At 36.4% G+C, this 23,997-nt stretch overlaps 1 protein-coding gene across 1 annotated transcript in view; it reads left to right on the forward strand.

Annotated features, from left to right (window-relative positions):
• The window catches only part of AP3B1 (adaptor related protein complex 3 subunit beta 1), a 171,751-nt gene that overhangs the window by 37,070 nt on the left and 110,684 nt on the right, over nucleotides 1-23,997 (forward strand). The window contains exons 6-7 of the mRNA XM_074569713.1: nucleotides 798-864; nucleotides 10,525-10,704. Coding sequence (XP_074425814.1) covers nucleotides 798-864; nucleotides 10,525-10,704 — 247 coding nt within the window. The remainder of the gene's footprint in view (nucleotides 1-797; nucleotides 865-10,524; nucleotides 10,705-23,997) is intronic.

Raw genomic sequence — 23,997 nt, forward strand, 5'->3', positions numbered from 1 at the left:
GGCATAGAACTACACATCTGTATGGCTCTTTGTAGCTGCTTTCTCTTTGTATTTTCTTCTGCCTTTGAATTCTTCCATGCTCTATGGATCCATGAAGAAGCAGCTGGAATAAAAAGCTGGTGCTTACCTACCTAAGAAGCAAGCTTGACAATAATAGATGTTTCTGGCAAATTTTTGTCTGGTCTTTGAACATGAAAAGGACAGTACAAATATTGTTGTTTGCAACTCTTGTTTTTTCTCTGCTTTTACTATTTATGTAGGACTTCAAGCAGTCTATTTTTCATCAGCTTTCACACCAACTTTGTATAGGTACGCGTGAAGTTAACAAAGTGACTTACTTGAAGGTTTGATTCTGCTTTGTCCTGACGTTCATTCACTGCTCAATTCATTCATGCTGAAATTCTCTTCTACAAAAACAGTGAGATCCTTGTGACTTAACATCTGAAGCTTAGTCAAGTTCTCCCTAATGGGTTTGCCTGTCTTAATGTTTCCTAAATCCTAAAATTTTTATGAGTTTAAGTATTAAGATTCTCATAGAACACACAAGTGGTAACATAAAGTTAATCTTTATAATTTAATTTTATACTCCTTCAATTCAGTTCTGTATTCCATTATTAACTTTATTTTCAGTCAAGTTCTTTTACAATCAGTTCTTTGGAATACTTGATTTTTCTGGAAGTGGTTTCTTCAATGCTCTTGGTTCCCAGCTTGTGTCTAAAGGTCAACAAACTTAACATCTTTTAAATTTGGGTATGTCTGACCAAATGAGTTAAAAGAATTTCTATTTTTCCTTCTAGTCTTGATCCAGAGCAAAAGGAAATGTTAATTGAAGTGATAGAAAAGCTTTTGAAGGACCGAAGTACGGTAAGAAACAATATGCTATTACGTATGCATGTATTGATAGAGTTTACTCCTGAGGCTGTCATTCAGCAGTACATGATACACTTTCTTAACTCTTGCTGATGTGGTTTTATTTTATTTTTTTTAGATAGAAGTATCATCGTGTATTTATGCACTATACTGTGACTGTAATAGTGACCACCTCCTTTAATAAGGCTAGTAATTATACTTGTATCATGGGTATTCTTCATCTGATTTGTTAGCATCTTTTTATGCATGCTTCTTTAAACTTAATTTTGAAAATGAAGGTTATATAATTATGTGAATCAGTGCACAAGTGTCTATGTATAAACACTTTTTCATTGGGAAATTAGCTAGGTCATTTCAATTTGATTGTGATACTGTAAGAATAAATTACTTCTGTACGATGCACGGTATGCCTGTTGAAATCAGTCTGCCTTGTAGTGTGTACAACTATAAGACAACGATACTTGCTGTGTGCTTGTTTGTTCTTGCAAATATCCGCACTTCCAATCTGGTAAGTATAACAGACATCCTGGGACAATTTCTGTAAATGTAACACTCCTGTTTGCCTTGCCTCTGCATGAACTTCTGGATGTCTCAAAATGATCACACACTTTATTTTTCTTCCTCTGCCCTACAAGTAAGTTTTGCAAGTCTAAGCCAGAAAGGTAATTGAGCAAGGAGTCTTCAAATAGAAAAAAGAGTTGCAAATTAAAATATTCTCTTGCTCGTGTTCAGATTACTAACTTAGTGAGTGTGATTAAAGTATTACTAAGTACCAGACAGTGTGTTGCTTCGGCTCCTATTTGTCAAGTGTTTTTGTAACACATAGGAATATGGTCTGTTGTCATAGCGCAGTTGAGGTGTTCGGGACATAAATGGTGCTGCTCTCTAAAAGACATCTTGCATCTTCCACTGAAGGGTTACTGAAGGAGAGTGTCAGAGCTTAATGGCTCAGCAGACAGTAAATCAGCTAGTTAGTTCTCCTGACTGCATCTATGCTTGACCTGTACTCATTTGTTAGAGGCCTTTGTGCTTCTGTGGAGTTGCCCCCCAGTGGTTCTTTGTGTATTTTCTTTTCGTGGTTCATGCTCTTGGTGTGCATGCAATCTGTGAATGTGAGATTAGATTCTGTATACCTGTGGAGGCGTAAAGGGCTGAGAAGCCATCTTTGTTTCTTTTTATTGCTGATGGCAGGAAAAGAAAATCCATGAGTTTTCACTCTGTTTCCTAGTTCTTATTGCTTGTGGTAAATGGCAAGTTATGCAACAACTAGTCATTTACACATTTACTCTAACAAAATACTAGAGGAAAAAAGCATAGAGTAGGTTTGGATCTTTTTCCCCAGTCCACTGACCTTGGCACTTGGAGTTACTTATAAGGGCATTAATGCTGGAGTTACTTATAAGGGCATTAATGCTGGAGTTACTTATAAGGGCATTAATGCTGGAGTTACTTATAAGGGCATTAATGGTTATTCCTTAGTATGTGCCACAATTATGGTGCTTCTGTGTCACTCAAAAATGGACACTGTATTTATGAAGGTACCAGCTGAAGCAATAGTCAAAGTTATGCTATGTTGTCAGCACATTCGAGAAGCTAAGAGTGATGATCTAGAACTGGGTCTTCTGGACCTCTTTGGAGACATAGTATGGTTAACTGACGCAACTTTCTACTCCCTCTGATTCCTCTTGGTCAGTTCCCTAGCAAAACCTGAATCCAGCCTGAGCTGAGACGTGTCAGCTTCAGAAGTTTTACTCTTTCAGGAAGTGATATGAAGAATTATTATTCCGAAAAGGAACTGTACAAATCTCTTTTCAGGACTCTGAATCAAACCCAAGTATTAATATGTGCGCTTTCATCCCCAACAGACTCCACAGTTTGTTGTGATCGATCTCTCTTTAATCCTTGCTAGCTTTGCGAGGATCAGTCTAACATGGAGAAGCTTCACCTTAAGTAGTTATCTTTTGTCAAGTTCCACTGAATGTTCCCAGAAAAGCCTCCACATTTACTAACAGAAAGCACATAGTGCACAACTGTTCTATTAGCACGTAACTTCAATCTGAATAAGCTTATTCTTTGCCTCTAATTGGAGAACATAGCAATTTGCTCACAGTGAAGGAAACAGAGTGCGTATAGCTACTTTTAGCTTTAAAATTGGAGGAGATGCAGCTGCTTATAAGTGGTGGTCCTTATGTACAGATGTGTATGTATGTAGCCTATATAGCCTTAGATTGGCTACTTTTTAAGTCTTATCTAAGCTCCTCTTGGGAATTTTGTATTAATTTGATCCACCTTTTTGTGTTATCTAAGGGAAGCTGAATTTCATATACTTAGTATAAATGAAAGAGCTCCTTCTACGTACGTAAAGAAAAAAGCTTTTAGAAAATATTTTGTGGTCTTTGTGAAGAAAGTTAAGTTGGGTTTGTTGCCACAGGAATTCTAGAAATGAGTCTGAGCTGTGGAACAGCAGCATTTTATCATAGTCTTATGAGGTGTGTGTGTTTGATTTAGTGGTATTTCTCAGGTTTTTGCAGCCTCCTTTGGCTGTTTAACAGTCAGATGGCCTGAAATTTGTAGGCTGATAACGTGGAACTCAGACCATAAATGTTTACTTGACACTAATCTTTAGATTCCTTCAATTTAACTGCACAGAAGCTGTTCCCTTACATCAACATTAGTTGTCATTTCCTGATAGCTTTAATCTAATGTTAGCAGATCGGTTAATTGGGAAAGAGATGGTGTTTTCATTAAATAGCGTCTTTATTAGAGTGGGAGAATCTTAGTGACTTTGGGAATTGTTGAATATCAGTGGTTCTCCACCTTTTTTTTTCCCTTGATGGAAATGTCAGGTTACTTTTGGCATTTCTGTGTACTTGAGGGCTGATAATTCTCAGACAAACCATGATGCATTGTTGTGGGGAAAATATACCATGTGGATTTGTGGGAAATCCACCACGTGGTTTTTTTGTTTGCTTTTTTTGTTCTTGCTCCATTTGTTTTAGTCATATTTTAGAAATGTTTGAGACTTTAATAAAAAGTAAATTTTTACTCATAATTTGTTTATTTTCTGTAACCATTTGACCTCAAGCCCTGTTTTTGAAACTTGCTGAATAATCTCTACATTAAAACAGGAGCGAATAGCTTCTAAATGTAGATCCCTCTAAATTTATGTAAACCGGAATTTTTTTTCAGAGAGAACATGCTATTGTGGATTATTAATGCAGTTTATGTTGCACAGAAAAGGCACAATGTATTTAAATTAGCCAGAGTCATTTTACATTTGAAATAGCAAGAAACTGTCTAGATGGGAATTTTACTACGGTAAAATTAAGGCATTTTATCACACTGCGCAAAACGTGTTCATTTTTTAGGTCTCAATCAGTAGTAAATTTTAATATAAGCTGAGGTAAGCAAAACTTAAAATAAGATGAGATTTAACCTTAACCCAGCACTTCATTAAAATTTCTGGTGAGATAAATGAAAGATCACTCTACTCCTTAAGTGACTTAACACGAAGATTCAATTAAAAGGCAAGCTCTCAGTTAATCTAAGATGCAAAATTATCAAGTGCAAACCATCGTTAACATACCCTGAAGGGCAGCTAACTGGGAATTAGAGTGTATCAACAAAGCTTTGATTTTTCTGCCAGGTTATTTAATTTTTAAACAGATAAGATGTTTACAAATATTTTTATTATAGAGACTTAAGAAACTCCTAGTTATGTTTTTACCCTTGCTTTACAGAAAAAAGTACCTCAGACTTCGATAAGCAGGCGCAAGAGCATGAATGCCTGTTCTTTTATTTTTCTAGTAATTCTAGTCGAGCAGTTGACATGATTTTATGTAGAAAGGAAGATAAGAGCATGTGCGTATTTTATGCTAAAATGATTTTCTCAGAAAGTAATACAGCTAGTCACATAGTCATGTGTGAAATTATAATTGGGTATTTTAGAGGAAAATAGTTCCCTTCTTCTTTTTGGTTGATTCTGTATCACTTCACTCTAATTCTGTTTTTTCCATTCACTTAACAAGCCTGATGATCTATCTTTGGGGCATAGGGTTTAAGGTGGGATTTGTTGCTGTCATGATTTAACCCCAGTTGGCAGATAGGACCATGCAGCCACTCGCTCACTCACCCCAGTTGGGACTGGGGAGAGAATCAGAAAAGTAAAAGTGAGAAAACTTGTGGGTTGAGATAAAGACAGTTTCATAGGTGGAGCAAAGCCACGTGCGCAAGCAAAGCAAAACAAGGAATTCATTCACTGCTTCCCATCGTCAGGCAGGTGTTCAGCCATCTCCAGGAAAGCAGGGCTCCATCACACATAATGGTTACTTGGGAAGACAAACACCATCAATCCAAACGTCCCCCACTTCCTTCTTCCCCCAGCTTTATATGCAGAGCATGACATCACATGGTATGGAATATCCCTGTGGTCAGTTGGGGTCAGCTGCCCCGGCTGTGTCCCCTCCCAACTTCTTGTGCACCCACAACCTGCTCGCTGGTGGGGCGGTGTGAGGAGCGAAAAGGCCCTGACTGCCCAACAACTACAAACACCTGTGCGCTCTTAAAAGTATTTCTCATCCCAAATCCAAAACATAGCACTATACCAGCTGCTAATAAAAAAGTTAACTCTACCTGAACTGAAACCAGACAGTTGCTGAAATTGCTTTTGCCATACTGTGAAGGGCTGTAGGACTGCATTGTGTTTTGTAGCCTGTATATTTTACAAATCTGATTGTGTAAAATCTAGTTCATTAATGGTACCTGAGTTACAGCAGTTAAAAGAAATCTATGTTGATATTGAAAAGGAGCCATGTCCATTGTCCAAACCTGCAAAGCAAAAAGAACTTGTGACTTGCATTCCTCAGTCCAAACTAAAGCATCCCTAAGTGTTTCTAAACCTGCCTCTAAAAAGAAAATGAAGAATGTAGACCTGTATCTGCGATGTAGTTGTATGGATGCTGAGCATATTAAAAATGCCCAAATTTCTGTCTTTAACTTTGATCTGGTTTTATTTTGTTTGGGCAGATACCCCTGTTATAAGGAAGGTTTATGAAGTTTGTGTGGGAATATAAATGCATGTGCTGTATGTTAAAATGAATTTTTTCATCCCCATCCAGAGAACCGGGTTAGTATGTGGTCACCTATATTTTGTGCTATATCACAGCTGTTGCTATTATAGCTCCTGTTCTGGGACCAGGTAGTATACAGAGTGCAGCGCTGCTTTTGAACTTTTCTAAGGCAGAAGAATATTAGAGAAAAATTTCAAAACACGTCGGCCTGACGTGCAGATGCTCATTGATTCCCAAGTATGTACTCCTGTTGTTGTGACCCCAGAAATATCTGTTGTGAAGTAATATGGGAAGGGATAGAGGCAAGTTTTGTGTGAAGAATGACAGTAAATTAGATTATCGCATAGAACCTGTTCATTGCTAATTAAGATTTACACTCTTTTCTAAAGGTTAAATTTTCCTTTAGCCTTTGCTTAAATAATATTTTTTCCTTTAATGAGAATATTTTAATCACATTAAACTACTTCTAATACTTAAATAAATTTATTATTCTGTTGTGGTGTTATAATTGACTCCTAAATACAAGAGGTGCAACTTAGTATGAATTCTGTTTTGGAGGTGAAAAGACTTTATACAAACGTGTGAGTATTGAGATTTCTTTTGCATACTGCGTGGTACTAGGCCAAGCGCAGATTCTTGTCAATTGAGACCCCTTGGATTAAAAAATGATCCTAGGAATTGGTGATGGCTTTGCAATGGAGATCTTGATCTTTTAAACTGAAGCAGTATATTCGGGGGTGATGGGGAAGAAAGCTAGAGTCTGCTTTTCAACAGTAGGCTTTTGTTAATAAGTTAATGGTTTAGTTTAGAAGCCGAATGTGTGGGTAAGACAATGTTTTCTTAACTTATTGATTTAATGTTGGTGAACGCTTCACTTTTGTGGAAAAATATTACTGAGTTTGTGCAGATGTTTTATTGTGATAGATCTATTATCCAGCTATTAGAAGATAAATGACTGATCTTTTCCAGTTTCCTTGCCTCCAGAAAATTGAAATAAGAAGGGGAATATCATTTGGGCTGTATGATTAGGGCAGGTGGGGTGGCCATTAATTTAAGAGAGAGGAATCTTGGCAGCGTAGGCCAACTTGCACTGTATTATCAATCAAACCTCGATGCACTTCTTGTGATGACCCAGCACTCTCAGGTTTTCACAGCGTTAATTAGAATTCATGACAAAATAGATGCAAGGAAACGTTTTGTACCCTTCATAATTTTATAGAAAATTTATTGTTATTAGAGGAACCATTTGCTTAGTGTGATTTTTTTCATTACCAGCTTGTCAACTAGCATAGATAATCTGGAGAAAATATGAACTCCATAGATTGGGTGTCACTTTTGTTGATGGTTCATGTAGTTTACCTTGGAGCACAGCTAATGGCTGAAGTTCATAGCAACAGCACAGAAAAACGTGGCAACCAGTGGAAGACAAATGAACCATGTTTATTGCTTTAATATAAAAAATACATAAATGGAAAGCAGCATTTGAATTTGATGAACTCATTGCTGGTTTTGTTGGAGTGATTTATATTTTCTCCTTATACAAAAAGCTACTATTGACACAGTGAGATGGAAATTAACTGACTGTTTTTTGGAAACCGATATTTTTTGGTTTTATATTCTGATTGGATCATTTTGTTTTAATTCCAAATATTTTTATGGAATGTTGAGCATTTAATAAACAAAGATTATTAGCTGCTCCTCTGATGTTTAGATATATAGTAGGATCATACTATAGTGGGAAGCAGTGTCAACTAGAAAATAATCTCATATTAAGAAAGCATTCGGAAATTTTCTCATATAAATCCTCTTGTTACCAGTGCATTTTCAATCTGTCTTACACTCTCACTTTTTTTTACCCTTTCAAATGAAAAGCCTAATTTTGGAAAATGCAATAATGGGAAGAGGGGCATCATCTTAAATAGTGTCATGATCTATGGCAATTCCTGTATTAACTTGTAAATCTAGGGACTCGCCACAGGAATAAAATGCTTGTTCATCCAGTGCACCTCTTGCATTTCATAGTGTATGTTCAAATTTTTATTAATATCTTTTAAGCATTCACAGGTGACAACATTCTCATTGTAAACTTGAGTAGGTGGCTGATATGAATTGAAATGAGTAATTATTTAGAATTCCTGTATTTCAGTATAGCTATTTCATTGTATTGAATTGTTGTGCTTTACTCACAGGAACTGAACTTTTAAAAAGCCAGCATTGTTCATAGGATATATGCTCAGTTTCTTGAAAGATCTAAACTAGTGTTGTATGTCTGATTTTATGTAAAGTTTCAAACTATATGATATCCAAATGAGAGAGAAATACAGCAAAATGTGTGTGTAGTACTACCAGCAGTAAAAGGCAAGGGTATCCACTCCAGAACTACAGTCAGGCAGCAGCATCTGTGCTATCCTTCACCTATGAACCTAAAAGGGTATTTTTAAATATTAAGCTGTGACTATTCTTATTGTCATAAATCGATCTGTGTGTCATTCTCTCTCCCCCCCCCCCGGCCCCTTTTCTCCCTTTGTATGTCAAACCTGTCAAGACACCTTATACTGTCTTGTAGTGTGAAGGAATAGAATATCTGTAATAAAATCTATGGGACAGTGAGTAAAAAAAAGTCTGTGGTCTAAAAGTGTCATCCCTTTCTTCTAAAACTTCGGATCCATCACACTGTCCTCTGCAAGCTGGCCTTAACTGTAGTTCAGAGTTTTGCATCCTAATAAAATTGCTTTGCTGCAAGCTAGTTCTAACATAGAACTCTTCCTACCCTTCCTGTCTTCCATCGTCAATTTCTCTCACCTAATTGAATACCTACTCAGGACTGATAGTGGTTTGTCTGGTGTTAACCACTGTCTTCTGCTGAGCTTTGAACCCACACCTAAGCATCATCTCATAGTAGTTTTTAATTACAAAATAGCTTACTGCAGCATGGTATTAAGAAGAAAGTTTGGTACAACAACATTAAAAATCTATTGGTTTTGTGATCCAGCAAAAAACAGCAAATAATTTTAGATGTAAAGTGTGTTTTATTTAGCTCCATGAAATAATCAAATTTTGCTTCCTGGAATGAGTTGTGTACTTGCTGGGACCAGCAGTTACCAGTATGTGGACGGGGCTGGAGACAATAAATGCAACTTCACGTTTATTCTTATTGGTAATTCATAAAATCCCCACAGAGCCTGAAACTTGTTTAGCATAATAGCAAGACTGTATTCTGAGCTGTTTTCTTTCAATTGTAATGTTGGGCGCATACTAATAAACCAAATGTCAGCCAAATACAGGGAGAAAAATGTAACATATGAATATCATTGTATTTAATATTTCTCAAAAAGTACCATTTCAATAAACTGCACTTCTATTTAATTGCTTACTTTAAGTCATTGGGGAAATTTTAGAGGTTGAAATGCAGATCCCCAGTGCTCAGATAGAATATGACATTAATTTGCTGCCAGAAGGCTATACTGCATGCATGCTAACTGCATACATATCAGCTGCTTCATGTAAAGTCTCATCATTTTAGTTATTTGACTTAGCATGTACTCTGACACAAAACAAATCTTAATTAAAGCAATTAGAAGAGAAAGAACAGTAATTCCAGGCGCACAATGACATGTCCTTATAATGCATGGTCAGCTTTTGCAGTTTTCCCACAGTTAAAGTAACCTGCTGCCAGAATTTTAACAGGAACCCCAATATATGTTCCCTTTCTTTATTTTTAAAAGAAAACACCTTATCGGAAGGTTTCAGTAAGCCTTGAAGTCTTAGAATTTTGAGAATCTATTTATTTTTCTCATGAAAACAAAGCTATTTTTATCATCATCGTCAGTATAAGGATCTTTGTGTATATATAAAGATTTATTTCTTAGGAAGGCAAAAAGACGTGTGAGGACATAGCAGGGCATAAATGATCCATTCCTGCAATTTTGGAACTGGTAGGGAAGTGCTGAACAACATGCAGAAATTCTGCTTCTGTTCTTGGAGGAAAAGTATTAATGTGTCTCCATATTGTATTGCTGATTTTTTTCATGCCTTTTTTTGCAAAGTGTATTCATGAAACTCTAAATATAAAATCTCATATGACAGTTAATTTGGCCGTATTGAGAGAGAAGTTTGTATCCCAGTAGTGCTGGGAAACTTACCCCAGCTCCTCCTTAGTTTGATCACACCAGTGTTGATAAGAGAATCCCAACAGACCTTGCCGGGCATTTCACTGTATTATATACTTCTTGTTGTTTCCTGCTATTTCTGAGTTAATTGCAAGTTCTCTGATAATTTATTTGGAAACTATAAGTGTAAGAAAAAAAAAATCATGCTTACATTGCACTGTGTCTTTGGGGCTGGGAGCTAAGATTTATGTATGTAATAGAAACAGCAAATGTTTTCTCCATTCTAATAAACTTACCCCAATTCTATTTTAAATAAGATACCATTTCTGTGGGCTTAGGGTTTTTTGTTGTTGTTTCTTTTCACTGAATAGAAACAATTTGAAATTGCCGAGAATTGCTAATATTAATTCTGATTCTCAGTTGTGGTTGAACTGTAGAAGGGACACTGAACTTCTGGTTTACATTTTGTTTTCTAGCTGGTAGCTGGGAGCGTTGTGATGGCATTTGAGGAAGTGTGTCCAGATAGAATTGATCTGATTCACAAGAACTACCGAAAGCTCTGTAACTTGTTGGTTGACGTGGAAGAGTGGGGTCAAGTTGTTATAATCCACATGTTAACTCGATATGCACGTACGCAGTTTGCAAGCCCATGGAAGGTAAGTGTTTGACTTTTTAAATTACTATTGTGTGCTTACATTCTGAATTATTTCCATTGTTGGATATACTTAGTCCTTTAAGATGCAGTTTTATGCAGACTTAATAAAAAAAAAATAAAATGCCTAAGTTTTAGCCGTCTAAGGCTTTGCTAATGCAAGGCATCCACCCTTCTTCAGACTATAAGAATTCTAATTCCAGGCTATAACCTGTTATGATTTACCCTGGGCACGTCCCATGGGCAGCAGAGAGAGTGCTTTTTTGTGGTTCTGTGAGCGACATGGCTCTTTGCTCTAAGAGATTTTTTGTGAGTCAAAGCTAGAAAGGTTTGCTGTTCTGTCCTGAAACTGGGTAGAATCTACTTTCTTTGTAGATATGAATACCCAGTATCATAGCATAGTGAACATTATGTTGCTTGTCAAGGCTTTGTTAATGTGCTGAGGGACTGTGTGGAGGCTTGAGTATATGTTTTTGAGCTGTGCAATGTAAAAAATGTTTTGGTATTTTCATTTATTTTATGTAAATTTGAGTTTACTCTTACTTAAAATTTATAAAGAGGGATCTTCAAAATAGAACTTAACAACAAAAAAATAGCTCAAGAAATTGATGCTATTAATATTGGTTTCAATTGGGATTTAACTCTGAATAACAATTTAAATTAAAAGACAGAATACTTTCTGGAAAGAACTGTATAAAATGGCTCCACAACTCCAGTTGTTTGCCTTTATTACAGGCTTGGGGATGTTACTACTGTTAAGTTTTGCCATTTAATTCATGCTTAAATTCGTACATATTCATTGGTACATATGTTGTTTTATAGCAGTAGTTGGAGATGGACTTTGTACAATTGCATAAAAGGACATTTGGGGTACCTACTTGTAGTAAATATAAGGTGATCTCAGAATCTTAGAGAAACTTTTGTCACTTTATTTTTTTTTTTTATTCCTTTGTATTTCTTTAGACTGAAGTAGTTCTGCTATAGCTCAGCTAATGTGTCTTAACGCTTCTGTTCAGGCGTTATTATTTTGGGGCTGATGATTGTGGTTCATAATTACCATATTAACAAATTTTTAAAGGTTTCTTTTTTTCAGCACTGGAATACAGAATGGCACCAGCTATCACTGAGTTCTTTCAAATTCTGTCCTTTAATACCCTTTGCCTGGGAATCAGACTGAAATGCATTGACATTCTGTGTTAATATATGTATACTTTATTATGTGGAAATAATTATAAGGAGATGTATTTGGACAAACAGCTAATTTCAGCCTGATTTAGTTTGTAATTATAGTCACTTCTTAAATAAGCAGGAGTCATAATGATTAGAAAACTAGAAACAAAGTAAAAATGTCTGAAGCAGAATCATATTTTTTCACTACCAGTTGGTTCTGGAACACCCTTTTTCCTTTCAGATGAAGATTAGAATGTTTGTAAGAGCACATCTTTCCAGAAAATGGCTTACAATGAGGAAAGAATTTTTGGATACTGAGTTACTTAAGTAATATGTTTTCCTAATGTCCTTGAGGCAGAGTGTTTATTACATGTTGCTTGTTGAAAGAAAGTAACTTGCATTCTTCTCTCTGACCTTTAGAAAGAATCAAAATTGGTAATTTGCTCTGCCTAATGCTATAATTTCACAATTGGTTTAAGTCAGTTTTAGGCTGTGATTGGACAAAGGAAGTGTCCTGTTGGATGTCTTGATGGGATTAGGTTTCTTTAAGACTAGTGTATTTTTTTTACTGAAAGTGGATGGATGATAATTGTTACTGTGGCTTCTGCTCTAGGAATGTGAAAGGTTTGTGTAACAATACTGCCTGTGTCAACCTAAAATTGGTCATCAGTGATATAGTATTAATAACACTTCGTTTCCACTTTCATGAGGTTCAGTGCAAAATTTAGTTTGTCTACCTACTTGGCAATTAAATTAGCAGAATTTTTTTCTGGGGCTAGTTGAAAAGCATGCCTTTGTCAATAGGTTCTTAAATGAACTCATCATACAACAGGGCATCTTGTGCAGTAGAAGAGATTTTTAATTTAGTTTATTTGCATCATTATGGATCACTATTTAGGCTGTTTATATGTAAATGTATGATTTGAGGAACAATTAAGTGTTGACAAAGTAGATTGCAGTCATATCAATTGCAGTGCATTTTCCATAATTTTTCTAACTGACATCTTTGATGATAAATAGTGGATGCCAAGTCAAAGCCGATTATACAGTGCACTAGGAATTCATGGCGCTGTCAGGGAGAAGACCGATTGACTTTAAATTTACATATTAATGAGAAGATTTGTTAAGAGGGTGCTTGACTATAGAAAATAACAGCATATTTATAGGGCACGACACTTTATAAATAAAGCTGATGCAGGAAAATGGAAATTAAACCTATCAGATTAATAAATTCAAGGCTGCTAAAATGCATATTTGCATTTTTATTCACTAAAATTTACCTTACTTTTTGAGAAATGGATGCTGCTTTTGTTCAAGTTGAGCTTATTCCCAACAAGTAATGGTGTAATGTTTTGAACTGATTTCTTGTGCATTTAGAAACTTAAAAAAAATTAGAATACGTACCAGCTATGGAGAAAAATCCTTTTTTGAGCAATAGGTTTAAAATTGTTGCAAAACTTTAATTGAATTACCCATTAACCAAAAATACTAAGTTATATACCCCTGTCTTTAGCTTCTCTGAAGGGTAGATTTTTTTTTTAAATTCTGATCGTAAATACCGTGAGGAAGAATGTCCTTGGTTTACCCTGTTTGTCTTGATGTACGTAGAGGGTGTTTTTGAAGCAGTTACACGTGAATAGCAGTTTCAGAATAACCTTTTTTCCATTATGAACTGTATCCAGCTTTGACCTGTATTAACTGCAATGAGAGCAAGACACTCATTTGGGAGTGAAAAAAAACCTGCTCGGGACTAACTGGGAAGAACAATTTCAGCGGTATTCTGGGAAGTGACATATTTGATGGCAGATAACACTGCAATGCATCCCAGCTTAAATGTTTTGTCCTGCTCTTGTCAGAGGAGTTGTTGGGACTGGTCAGTTGTTTGCAAACAGCTCCTGAACCATTACAGCTTGCAGCCTAAGACGTGAAGGTGTTTAAAATAGAGTTGCTGTTGGTTTCCATGGATGCATTGAGTTGTAGTCTGGCAGTTCAGGAGCTGATTTTCAAGCTGTTCAGCCATTCCTGTTTCTGCAAGGAGATGAGGATCACAGGAGGTAGTAGTGACTGCTTCATCTGTTCTGGTATATAGGTCCACCACCAAACATTGGTGCTGTCTCGAGGGTGTCTCCTAAAAACAGCTGACTTGGGCAGAAGTTTTGATGGTCATTGTAGAGAGCAAAATGGAGCTGGGAGCTGTAGTTTTGCAAAAAACCCAATGACTCTCGGGGCTGCTCAGCTTCCTTTCAGACAATTGCAGGTTACAGAAATAAATTCTCTTGGTGTTCAATTAAGATTGGAAAAAAATACTGAGTTCAAATTGATTGTGGGCTTCAGTCATAACAAAGTTATTTGTAAATAAATACTTATGAGAAGCATGTCTCAAGCTTACACTTTTAGGATTAATTACTGAAGTATTGCTCAATTTGAAGTCCTCAGAGTTTGACATAACTGATGGGGGGAGAGGCAGAAATTAAGCCTGAAGAAAATTATCTAAAATAACAAGGACTTTTAGGAGAAAAATAGCAAGTCTTTGGATGACCAAACTTCATGAATCACAGAAAGCAGCCTGGGTATTGAGGAACTGCAGGAAGAAACACATGGAAAATATTTACTTTGGTTGCTAGCTCTGACAAAATATTGAGGTCCCTTCTGACCTCAGCTGTTCTGTGATCTTTAGTCTTTTGTTAAATGCTTTAAAATGTTTCCCGATATTGTAGTGTTTTCTTGGTATCTTACAGTTATGAATTCTTAGTGTATTCCATAGAGGTCATGGTTATGTGTGATGGAATCCAGTACCTAGTGGCTACTTAAGACAGTTCAGCAATGTCTAATAGTGCTCTAACTCTAAATATTTATTTTTGTTCCCTGTGTTGGGGTGTGCATTGAGTGAACTGTAATTGTAAATGATAAAGCTTCAAGCACAGCATATAGGGAATACTGTCTATCCTTAACTTTTGTAGAACTTGTTAACTCTGTAACCGGTATTCTGGATCAGTTCTGCTCGTTTATTGCAGGAAAGCGTAAGATAACCTCTAAATCCTTTACTGAGAGGCTGAGAACAGAAGAAGGGAAAGGTGTATTCGGGTTGATAGCCTCCTGTTGACTAGGTGAATTACCTAAATAAAGTGATAAAAATGAAGTAAGCTGAAGTACTTTAAAAATATTCTGTATGTAAATCATTCATTTAATGATTAATCAGCCTGAATACACCTTTCCCTTCTCAGCCTGCCTGTAGCGGATTTAGAAGTTTTATTATTCTCTCCTGCAATAAGAAAATGAGTAAGGAGGCATAGATAGTTGGACACGTTTAAGAAATATTGAGAATAGTATTCAGTCTTTTAGGATAAAATTACTCAAGATATGTTATGTATTAGAACATTGTAGACCTCACTGAAGTTTCATTGTAGATATTTGTGCTGTGTGATTCCACCAGCTTGGTAGTTTTGCTGATTTGCCACCTTGACCCCACAAAAAAATTATAAGGCCAGAGAAGATTTTCTTCCCCAGAGGTCAAAAGCAGTCATTTCATTTTCAGCTTCCATTAAGCTGTCCTCTTCAGATGTAAGTGTGAAACCATATAGATCATTAGATTTCCTTGAGCCTGATTTGGCTGATAAGATCAAAAGATTAAATTTAGGAAAACTAGTGTACAGTGAAGATATAGATTATACTACTTATTTCTTCCATTCTTAGTATACCCGTCAGAATCCTCAGTCTGAATTGGAGAATTCTGGATTCAGTTACTGTTTCCCTTTTTGTCACAGTGCAATACTCTCTGACCAGGTTCTTTTATACATGAGATGGGGTTAATGTTTAATAGTGAATTCACTTGTTTGAAGATATTTGGTGAAGCATTTGGGGTATAAAATTTTACTGTAATACCAGTTTTATTTTTCCCTACCAGGTGTACTACTTAATAAGATGAGAATAATTTAAAGCATAAATTTATAACAAAAAATGGCCTGAAACTGATTGAGGAAAGTTGATTACTTGAAATTCTAAACAAAACTTTCTGGTTGTTATGGATATGATCTGAGACTATTATCATGATCACTGTATAATAGTTTCTTCTGTTACTGAAAGGAAGCATTATTGTCTCTCTACCTTCCCCCCATCTTCTCAGTTCCTTCCCTGGTGTTAGGGGTAGTGTTTCTGAGGCAATCTGGATAAAGGAATTGATCCAACAGAAGAATAAGTGAAAGGACAGGGAGGGTTACATTTCATCCACATGAATTTCCTGATTTGGTTAGCTTTGTGCCTGCCAGCCACTTACTGCTGGCAAAACAGAAGTACAGTCAGTAGGTTAAAACACCATTTATCTTTTCAGCAGAGTGTATTGCCATGGCTTCCATTAGTCCCATGACAGTCTTGCAGTGGAATAGCAGCAGTGGGTAGAATCTGCGTAGGCAAGTTCTCTAGGACATCTGGATTACTCACATAAGGAAAGCATCCCCTGCTTTTCCCATATATTTGACCAGAAAAGTTTCTATGTACTCCATCCAATGCTGTTGTCTTACCTTCCTGATGCAGTATGAAGGGTTTTTTTTATTCTTTATATATAGGATGAGAGGCATTCTAGCCATCTGTTGCAAATAAGTTGTTAAAATCTTTGTCTAGATCATTGACTTACAGAGATGAAAATTAACTGGGGGGAAACACTGAACTATTTTTATAGAAATCTAACTATCAACTGTCTATCTGCTAATCATTTCTAATTTACCTATCAGATGTACCAGACCCCCATCAGCCCATGAGCTACCAAAGTTTCTAGCTTTCATTTTGGCAATTGCAATGATGTTTAATCATAGAAAATTGTGTGAGCAATAAGAAGTGCATGCCAAACTGTTAACAAATTCTGGTCTGGGCATTTATCTGTGGGATATTATTCTCTGCCTAGTAATTGTTTAGCCTTTTCATTGTTATACCAGGATTTTTCTCTCGATAATTAGAAGAATTGCAAAGTAAACTTCCTTAGCTCCTTTGCAAAAGTAAACCTTTGTTTAATTTTTGCTCTGTTTCAAGAAGGCCTATGTGTGGTCAGACCTCTGCTCTGAGGAAGCTTTAACCTCCTGAGTCTGGGCCTGTACGCTTGTTCTTTTTGTAATATCAGGTAGAATTCTTGATTCATTATGGCGTATCTTTAAAGGACCATAGGGAAGAGTAAATACAAAAAATTTCAACTTTTCTTGGGTCGTCCATTTGTTTGACAGTGTATCCACAAGTTTGCTTGAGTTTATGGTTGGAAAAATACCAGACAAGAAGACTGGGGTTAACTTAAGCCTGAATGGTAGCAACATTTGCTTTTTCCATCATGGCTTGTACCATCAGAATAAATACACCACCAGTTGTTTGTGTGAGAATATCACTGAAGCAAATCAACAGATGTTTTAAGATGGTTTCAGCTCCTTTGCCTACTTATGCATTAGGATGAAGGAAGAAATCCTGCAATACAGGATTTAATGTCCATTGATTGTGTTTAGGTTAGAAGGGCAGGCTTTCTGGAAAGGACAGCACTCATCTTTCAGACTACTAATCTGAGTACACGTACAATTACATTCTTTTAAGTTTTCAAGTCATTTTGTATCATGAAAACTTAAGGCTGCTAACATCTAGAGCTAGGGCCAAATATTGTTTAAATGTTGGATAAACATTTTATTAACAGTAAACAATTCTAAAACTGCATAAACAAAAATTAAAAATGAAGTTATCAGTGTGTTTGCGTGTTTGGGAAACAGGGAAGATCCCTTTGTTCTCTTTGACTTTACTTTTAAAATAGTCTCCATTTTTTCCAGAGAGAAAAGAGTTTGGTTGTTTCAATCTTATTGTTGTTTCTAGTGTATGTTAGGAACACTAGAAAGAGGGGCACTGTGAACCATTACAGCTCTGTACACACTGAAGATCTGTGAGGTCCCTGTTCCTCCATACCTTGTTTACAATTCATGACAGGTGGCGACTACTAGTCTAGAGCGTGTAGGACCCTTCTTTCAGTTGCACCCCCAAAATAACTAACAATTACTTGTTTTTTGTCATGGTTCACTTACTGTGCAACCCTGTGGAAGGATAGTTTTCCTCGGCAGCTGTTCTATAAGTGCTTGCTCTCTTGATGGGATGGTTTAATACTGCCTCTTCAGATACTTAAACTGAGATTAAACCTTAACCATCATAAAAAGCCTAAAAACTGCTCAAGCATTTAACCAAACTTCTAAATACAAGTTCCAAATTCCACTTTAATTTTTGGACTTGAGGGGAAAAAAAAAGGGGGAACTTTTAGCCAGAAGCAGATGGTGTCTTTTCCCTTTAAATTATCCCTTCTCCTTTGCTCCTTCTCCACTTTATTTTTGCAATGTTTGTTATATCCCTTTATGTTTTTCATTGTATTTTCTGTTCTTCCTTGCTTTTTTCCTATTCTTGCTTTGGCAGTGTCTTTGCACTCTCATTATCACAACTTTTCCACACACTGTGGAAATGAGGGTGTGTTTGTGGTAAGAGAAAACTATTCTATGCCTCACTTCCATTTTGAGGAGAATGGAACTGTTTTGAATAAGTGAAAGTGATCTAAAATTCATAATTGATTGTTTTAATTGTAGCTGCAAGTATTGTGCGGTTTTGTTACAACAATAATTGGGAATTTGAGATTGTTGCAGAATGTTGTTAGTTTCTGCAGCATATTTAACTCTTAGCCCTTATTTTGAGACAGCAGTCCTAGACTTACTTGCTGCTTCCTACAGAAATGAGAATGAGCTTTTGAACACTTCTTGAGTTTTCACATTAGTTCAGTATGAAGTTACTTAGCACAGATGTTCCTGTAATTGTGATATATTGGGAAAAATTTAATGTTCAGTGGTCCTCAAACCCATACTTCCACCTGTGCGATGCTCTTGTCTCACAGTGGTAGTATAAAACTTCTATGAGTACAGGCTTTCTGAAGAACATTTTGGGATTTTTTTTTAGGGTTTTTCACTACATTTTTTATTTCAGTTTCTGTTCAAAACTAGGTTCAAAACTAAGCAAGTTTTTAAAAGCTACTGTAAGACTGGATTGAAGAGTTTTTGAAAAGTCTCTCGTTACAAATGAGTTTACGTACTCATACTATATGGGAAAATCGTTGCTTTTCTTTTTAAGGGTGAAATAAACACGTACATCCACACTAGGATTATAGAGGGTATTGTATAAATGAGAATATTCAGGGATATAATCTTAGAGTACATATATGAGAGGAAAAGATGTAGTAAACTACAAATGAAGCTTGATTTTATTTATAATGTAATTTTATATATGCTGAAAGTTAAGCTAAGTCCAATGTTGTGACTGAAAATGCTTTAATATTAAATTAATGCTACAGTCTGATTCTCAAGCTTGAGTAGGTGTCTTAGTACCTTCATGTAACTTAACTATCAAGCTTGCTTGATACTTACAAATCAGAAGGTTTTTATATAGAAAGCTTTTTTGAATTGCGTATAAAATCTACCAAACCTAGTAGAATTTTATTGTGGGTTCCTTAGGCACATTAAAATTTAGCTTTTCTAAAGAAATATGAAAATGTTTTGCTCGGTATCAAACATGCAACTCCAAAGGCTGTTGATATCACAAGGTAAGCTGACTTGGAAGACGAATCCTTTTACAGAATAATGTTTCAAAGTTTCCCTAGGATAGCTGTTTACAGGGATGTTACAACATCATAGTCAGTAAACTGCTAAGAATACTAAGAAGATACTGGATGATTTTGTGCAATGGCTTTCTTGTTTGTTGGACCTGAACTGAGACTAAAGCTAGTGTTTTAATGCCTAAGTATAGATACTGTTAATAATCCCACCTAGTTTGAATCTTTATTTCTTGCAGCTTCAAACGATTGTAACGTGCTGATGCATTCCTTTCTTACTGGTAATCCATAATTGTCATGAGACCACCTGGGTTTGAATGATACTGAACTCCAAATACTTTAAGTCATGGAACTGTGCAGCTGATCTTTAGACCACAAGACCATTGCCACAGTCTTGAGCCCTTATGAAATACAACTCTAGAAGTTTTGTTCCTCTCTTCCCTCAACTGTTGAACCTCTTTGAAACAACCTGGTGATAAAAGAAAATTCAAAACCTTTTTAACGAAGGATTGATTGAACTCAAAAACACCTCAGAACTTCTGTGTCCCAATGAGGTGAAATCTGTGGGAAAACAATTATTCCTGAATGCAGTACCTCTTGTGTGAAAATGCACTGGTTTTAGTCAATACCCCGAAAAAAGGAAAGAGTGTCCACTTACATGAATACGGTGAAGGCAGAGAAGAAGGGAGGAGTCTTCTTCTTTGAAAACTTCTTATCCCATTCTTTTCCCACATTTTTAGATTACGATTCTCAACTTGCTCTTTTTGTGTCTTTTGGCTTTTTATATTAATAGATGATTGAGACTATTGGCCATTGAATTATAGAAAGTCTGTTAAGAAATTTCAATGGCGGTCACTTTATAAACCCTTTTTCATGTTGTATCATTTTCTGGCAGATGTTTGCATTTGAAAAATAGATTGGTTTTCAATATCATGTGATGACTGTTGGCCGAATATGAAGGTTATAGAGTGAGGGTTAGAATCAGAAAATATGATTCAGTGTGACCCAAATATTTCTTCAGTTTGTCACAATTACCACTTTCATTAATACTCACTTCAATTTCTATTAGCTGGAAGCGTGTTTATTTCTTTAGATAAATAAACTTTAAAAACGACGAATATAATTGTGTTCAAGGAACCATGAAATCTCATTTGACCAGAACATGATAGCTTTTATCTAAAACTTAAAACTAAAGCACCAGTTTCCATTGTAATTTATTGGAATTATATAATATCTTTTATATAACTGTATTAATATGTTACATTCTCAGTCTAATTCCAGCAGACTCATTTCAATAGAGCTGTAATCTGAAAAATGATCCTTGAAAGAGGGCAGTATAGGAGTCCAAGTCTGTTTCAGTGACTTCAGATCTGCATAGTTCATAGAATCATGGAACGATTTGGGTTGGAAGGGACCTTAAAGATAGAATCATAGAATTGCTTAGATTGGAAGGGGCCTTTGACATCATCTAGTCCAGCCATCAACCTGACCCTGACAAAAAACATCACTAAACCATACCTCTAAGCACTATGATCATCTAGTTGCAATCCACTGCCATGGGCAGGGACACCTCCCACTAGACCAGCTTACTCAAAGCCCCATCCAGCCTGGACTTGAACACTTACAGGAATGGGGCACCCATAAGTTCTCTGGGCAACCTGTTCTAGTACCTCACCACTCTCACAGCTGCTATAAGGTCTTCCTGGAGCCGTCTCTTCTCCATGCTAGTTCTACAAACAGCCTACAAATCCAACCAAAACCTCAGGTTTTCTTTCTGATCTCTCTATCCCAATGGTGATTAAGAGACTGTTGTTATAATGGAAGTAAAAATTACAATATTCAAACATATCAGAGGAATATAATGATGATCCTGCGATCTTTATTGATTCTTCATTCCATTGTGGCTCACTTAACTGAAAGTATGTGCGTACTTCTTGATTTGTGTAGGAGCAACACATCTGGTGCCTGCTGGAGTGATAGAATGCGATGTTTGGTAGTGTGATAATTTTGTGTGACTGTTTTATATAAATGATACAGGCTATATATTATTATATATCACGCTATCTAATCATTGTGTTCTGTATATGCTGGCTTTTGGACTGAAAGTGTTCAGTCTATTTTGACTTAATTTAGAAGGGAACATATGCCTTCTGGTCCTCTGACTGCACATTTCTTGAGGAAGCCTCCTTACAAATTCTTCCCTGGTAGAATACAGGTCATGTCCCAGACCACTGCTTCATTACCAGAATCTCTTTTATAGTCTTTGTGTGGTAGAAAGGAGAAATTAAGTTTCTAAAATTCTTGTTCATTTTTAAGTAACTTTGTTCCTGAAAGTTGTAAATGCATCATGTCTGAGACCAGACAGAACATGCTGGTCCAGTCTGGTGACAGCAAAGTCGCCTTTTGATTTCTGTCCATTCAGGAATAGCTGCAGTTTATAACCATTTCTCTAACATGCATCCTGGTACTGTGATCTGGTTTGTTTCTCACCTGTCTTGTAATCCTCAGCCCGTTCCTTTCCAATGACTCTGCACACGAAAGCATCAGCAGGAGTTTGTTAGGTGCTGGAAGCTCGTTTTCCTTCGATGTAACAATGAAAGATTCAATAGCTATTTTTACAGAGGAAAAGAGTACGATGATTGCTTCATTAACTTTGTCTTACAGAAGGGGAAGTATCTGAAGCTTTTAACCTTTGGAGAAACCACGATATGATTCATTTATCTGAGGGCCTGTTGTTGTTCTAAATGACAGAAGATGCCTGTCCTAGTATTCAGTTGTTATGGATCTCCTGTAGGCTCAATACCTTCAGGATCTGCCAGACCCATGCAGGTATTTCGTACTTGAGGGAGTATAAAATGGCACTAGATACTTAGGCACTTGAAATAATCCCCTACTTTCACGTGGCCATCAGGGCATCTCTTCAGATCATTACTAGGTCCTGTTAGTCCCCTCACAATACCACAAGTCTTTATCATGCAACTAGTTATAATAGCAGCCTGCCTAAGAAAGGCTGATTATACTTTGATGGCTGGTTAGTACTTGAAAGCAAGCCGTTACTTATGGAGTATGTGATCTGGTCCCTTTATTCTGTAACTCTTCAACTCTGTTTGGCTTAATAGGACAAAAGTTATAACTTGGTCTCCTTCAGTTAATACATAAAGATCTCTGTGGCAAACTTGGCTTTGTGCCTTCTATGGCCTTTCTTCAGCAAGGCTGCAGATTATGTCAGTTACACTTTCATTTCTGAAATACTTTCACCATGTGAGGTTGTGCCTTTTTTTAGACTGCTGGTAATTCTTCATGTCAAGCTTTACCTATACTGACATACCTGTACCTTATTCGAGGACTTCCTGTTGTGGAGAGAACAGATACTTCTGCCAGCATGTGGCTGTGTGATTGGCTGAGGTCTGCTCATCTGTCAGAAACTTGTCACAGCTCATCTCCTTGGCTTTTTGAGCAGTCTTGACGATAATTTTTGGATTGCTCTGATAGACCAAAGATAGGTCTGTTCTGGTGTTCTGAAACCCATCTGGGTGAAGTGCGTGGAACGATGTATGTAGGCATCTTCACACGCATCAACATTTCAGATCTATCTTGGATATATTATTAATTCTTTAAGTGGGAAACTGTTATACCATTTCCCTTTTCCAAGGATACTGTTCATGAAATGGCAAGTGAACTGCTAGTCTTGGTTGGCTAAGGTGCTTTTGGTATTGCAGTCAGATTCACCAGCTAGTGAATAGTCCAAAAACTCTTCTTACCTTCAAAACTTAGTTTATCCAGAACTCTTTTGAGAGCAGTTCTTAAAAATATTAGAAAGGGCTATGGAAGATAGCTAAAATCTTATCTGTCAAGGTTTCTGCTGCAGGAACCAAAGAAAGCTGTGAGTGTATTTCCTTATGAATCTGAGGAGAGTTAACTGCAGTCTGTATCTTTAAAATCAGTTAAGGCCGGTAGAGTGGGCAAATAGTATATGTTCATACTTCAGATTTCAGTGAAGTTTTACTTTAATTCTGAGTTTGTGGATGTGTGAATCTCTGTTTGGAGGTAATTCTAACGTTCACATAATGTGCTTTACCCTAAATGGAAGGCACATTCTCAACTTTAATGTCATATTAAATGTAATTTCAAGCAAGATCTCAGTTAAATGTTAGTTCATTTACTTAGTGACTTAAAAACAGGCTAATGGAACTTGTTATCTGGCAGTTTCTTCATTTAAGCTGTTAATGCTTTATGAAGATGTCCCTAAACTGTATGTCTGGAATAACATAAAAAAGAATTACAGATGTTCTTTTACACTAAAATACTCACTTCTCTATTGGATTGAATAAATCGCAGAAGACGGGGAATGCAGAGAGTCCATTTGCAATTCCTAGCTTGGAATGCTAGTGGTTTCTCTGTTTTTAATCACTTCATTCTCCCAGGGTTCTGAACTTTTTAGTGATTTCACAATTTAGAAAAGCTATTAACTGCACAATTAAATCATGTGCTACTACAAACTGTTAAGTGTACTTAATGCAGTTTAAC

This window comes from Larus michahellis, chromosome Z (genome assembly GCF_964199755.1).
Source record: "Larus michahellis chromosome Z, bLarMic1.1, whole genome shotgun sequence".
In the NCBI taxonomy this organism is placed as follows: Eukaryota; Metazoa; Chordata; class Aves; order Charadriiformes; family Laridae; genus Larus; species Larus michahellis.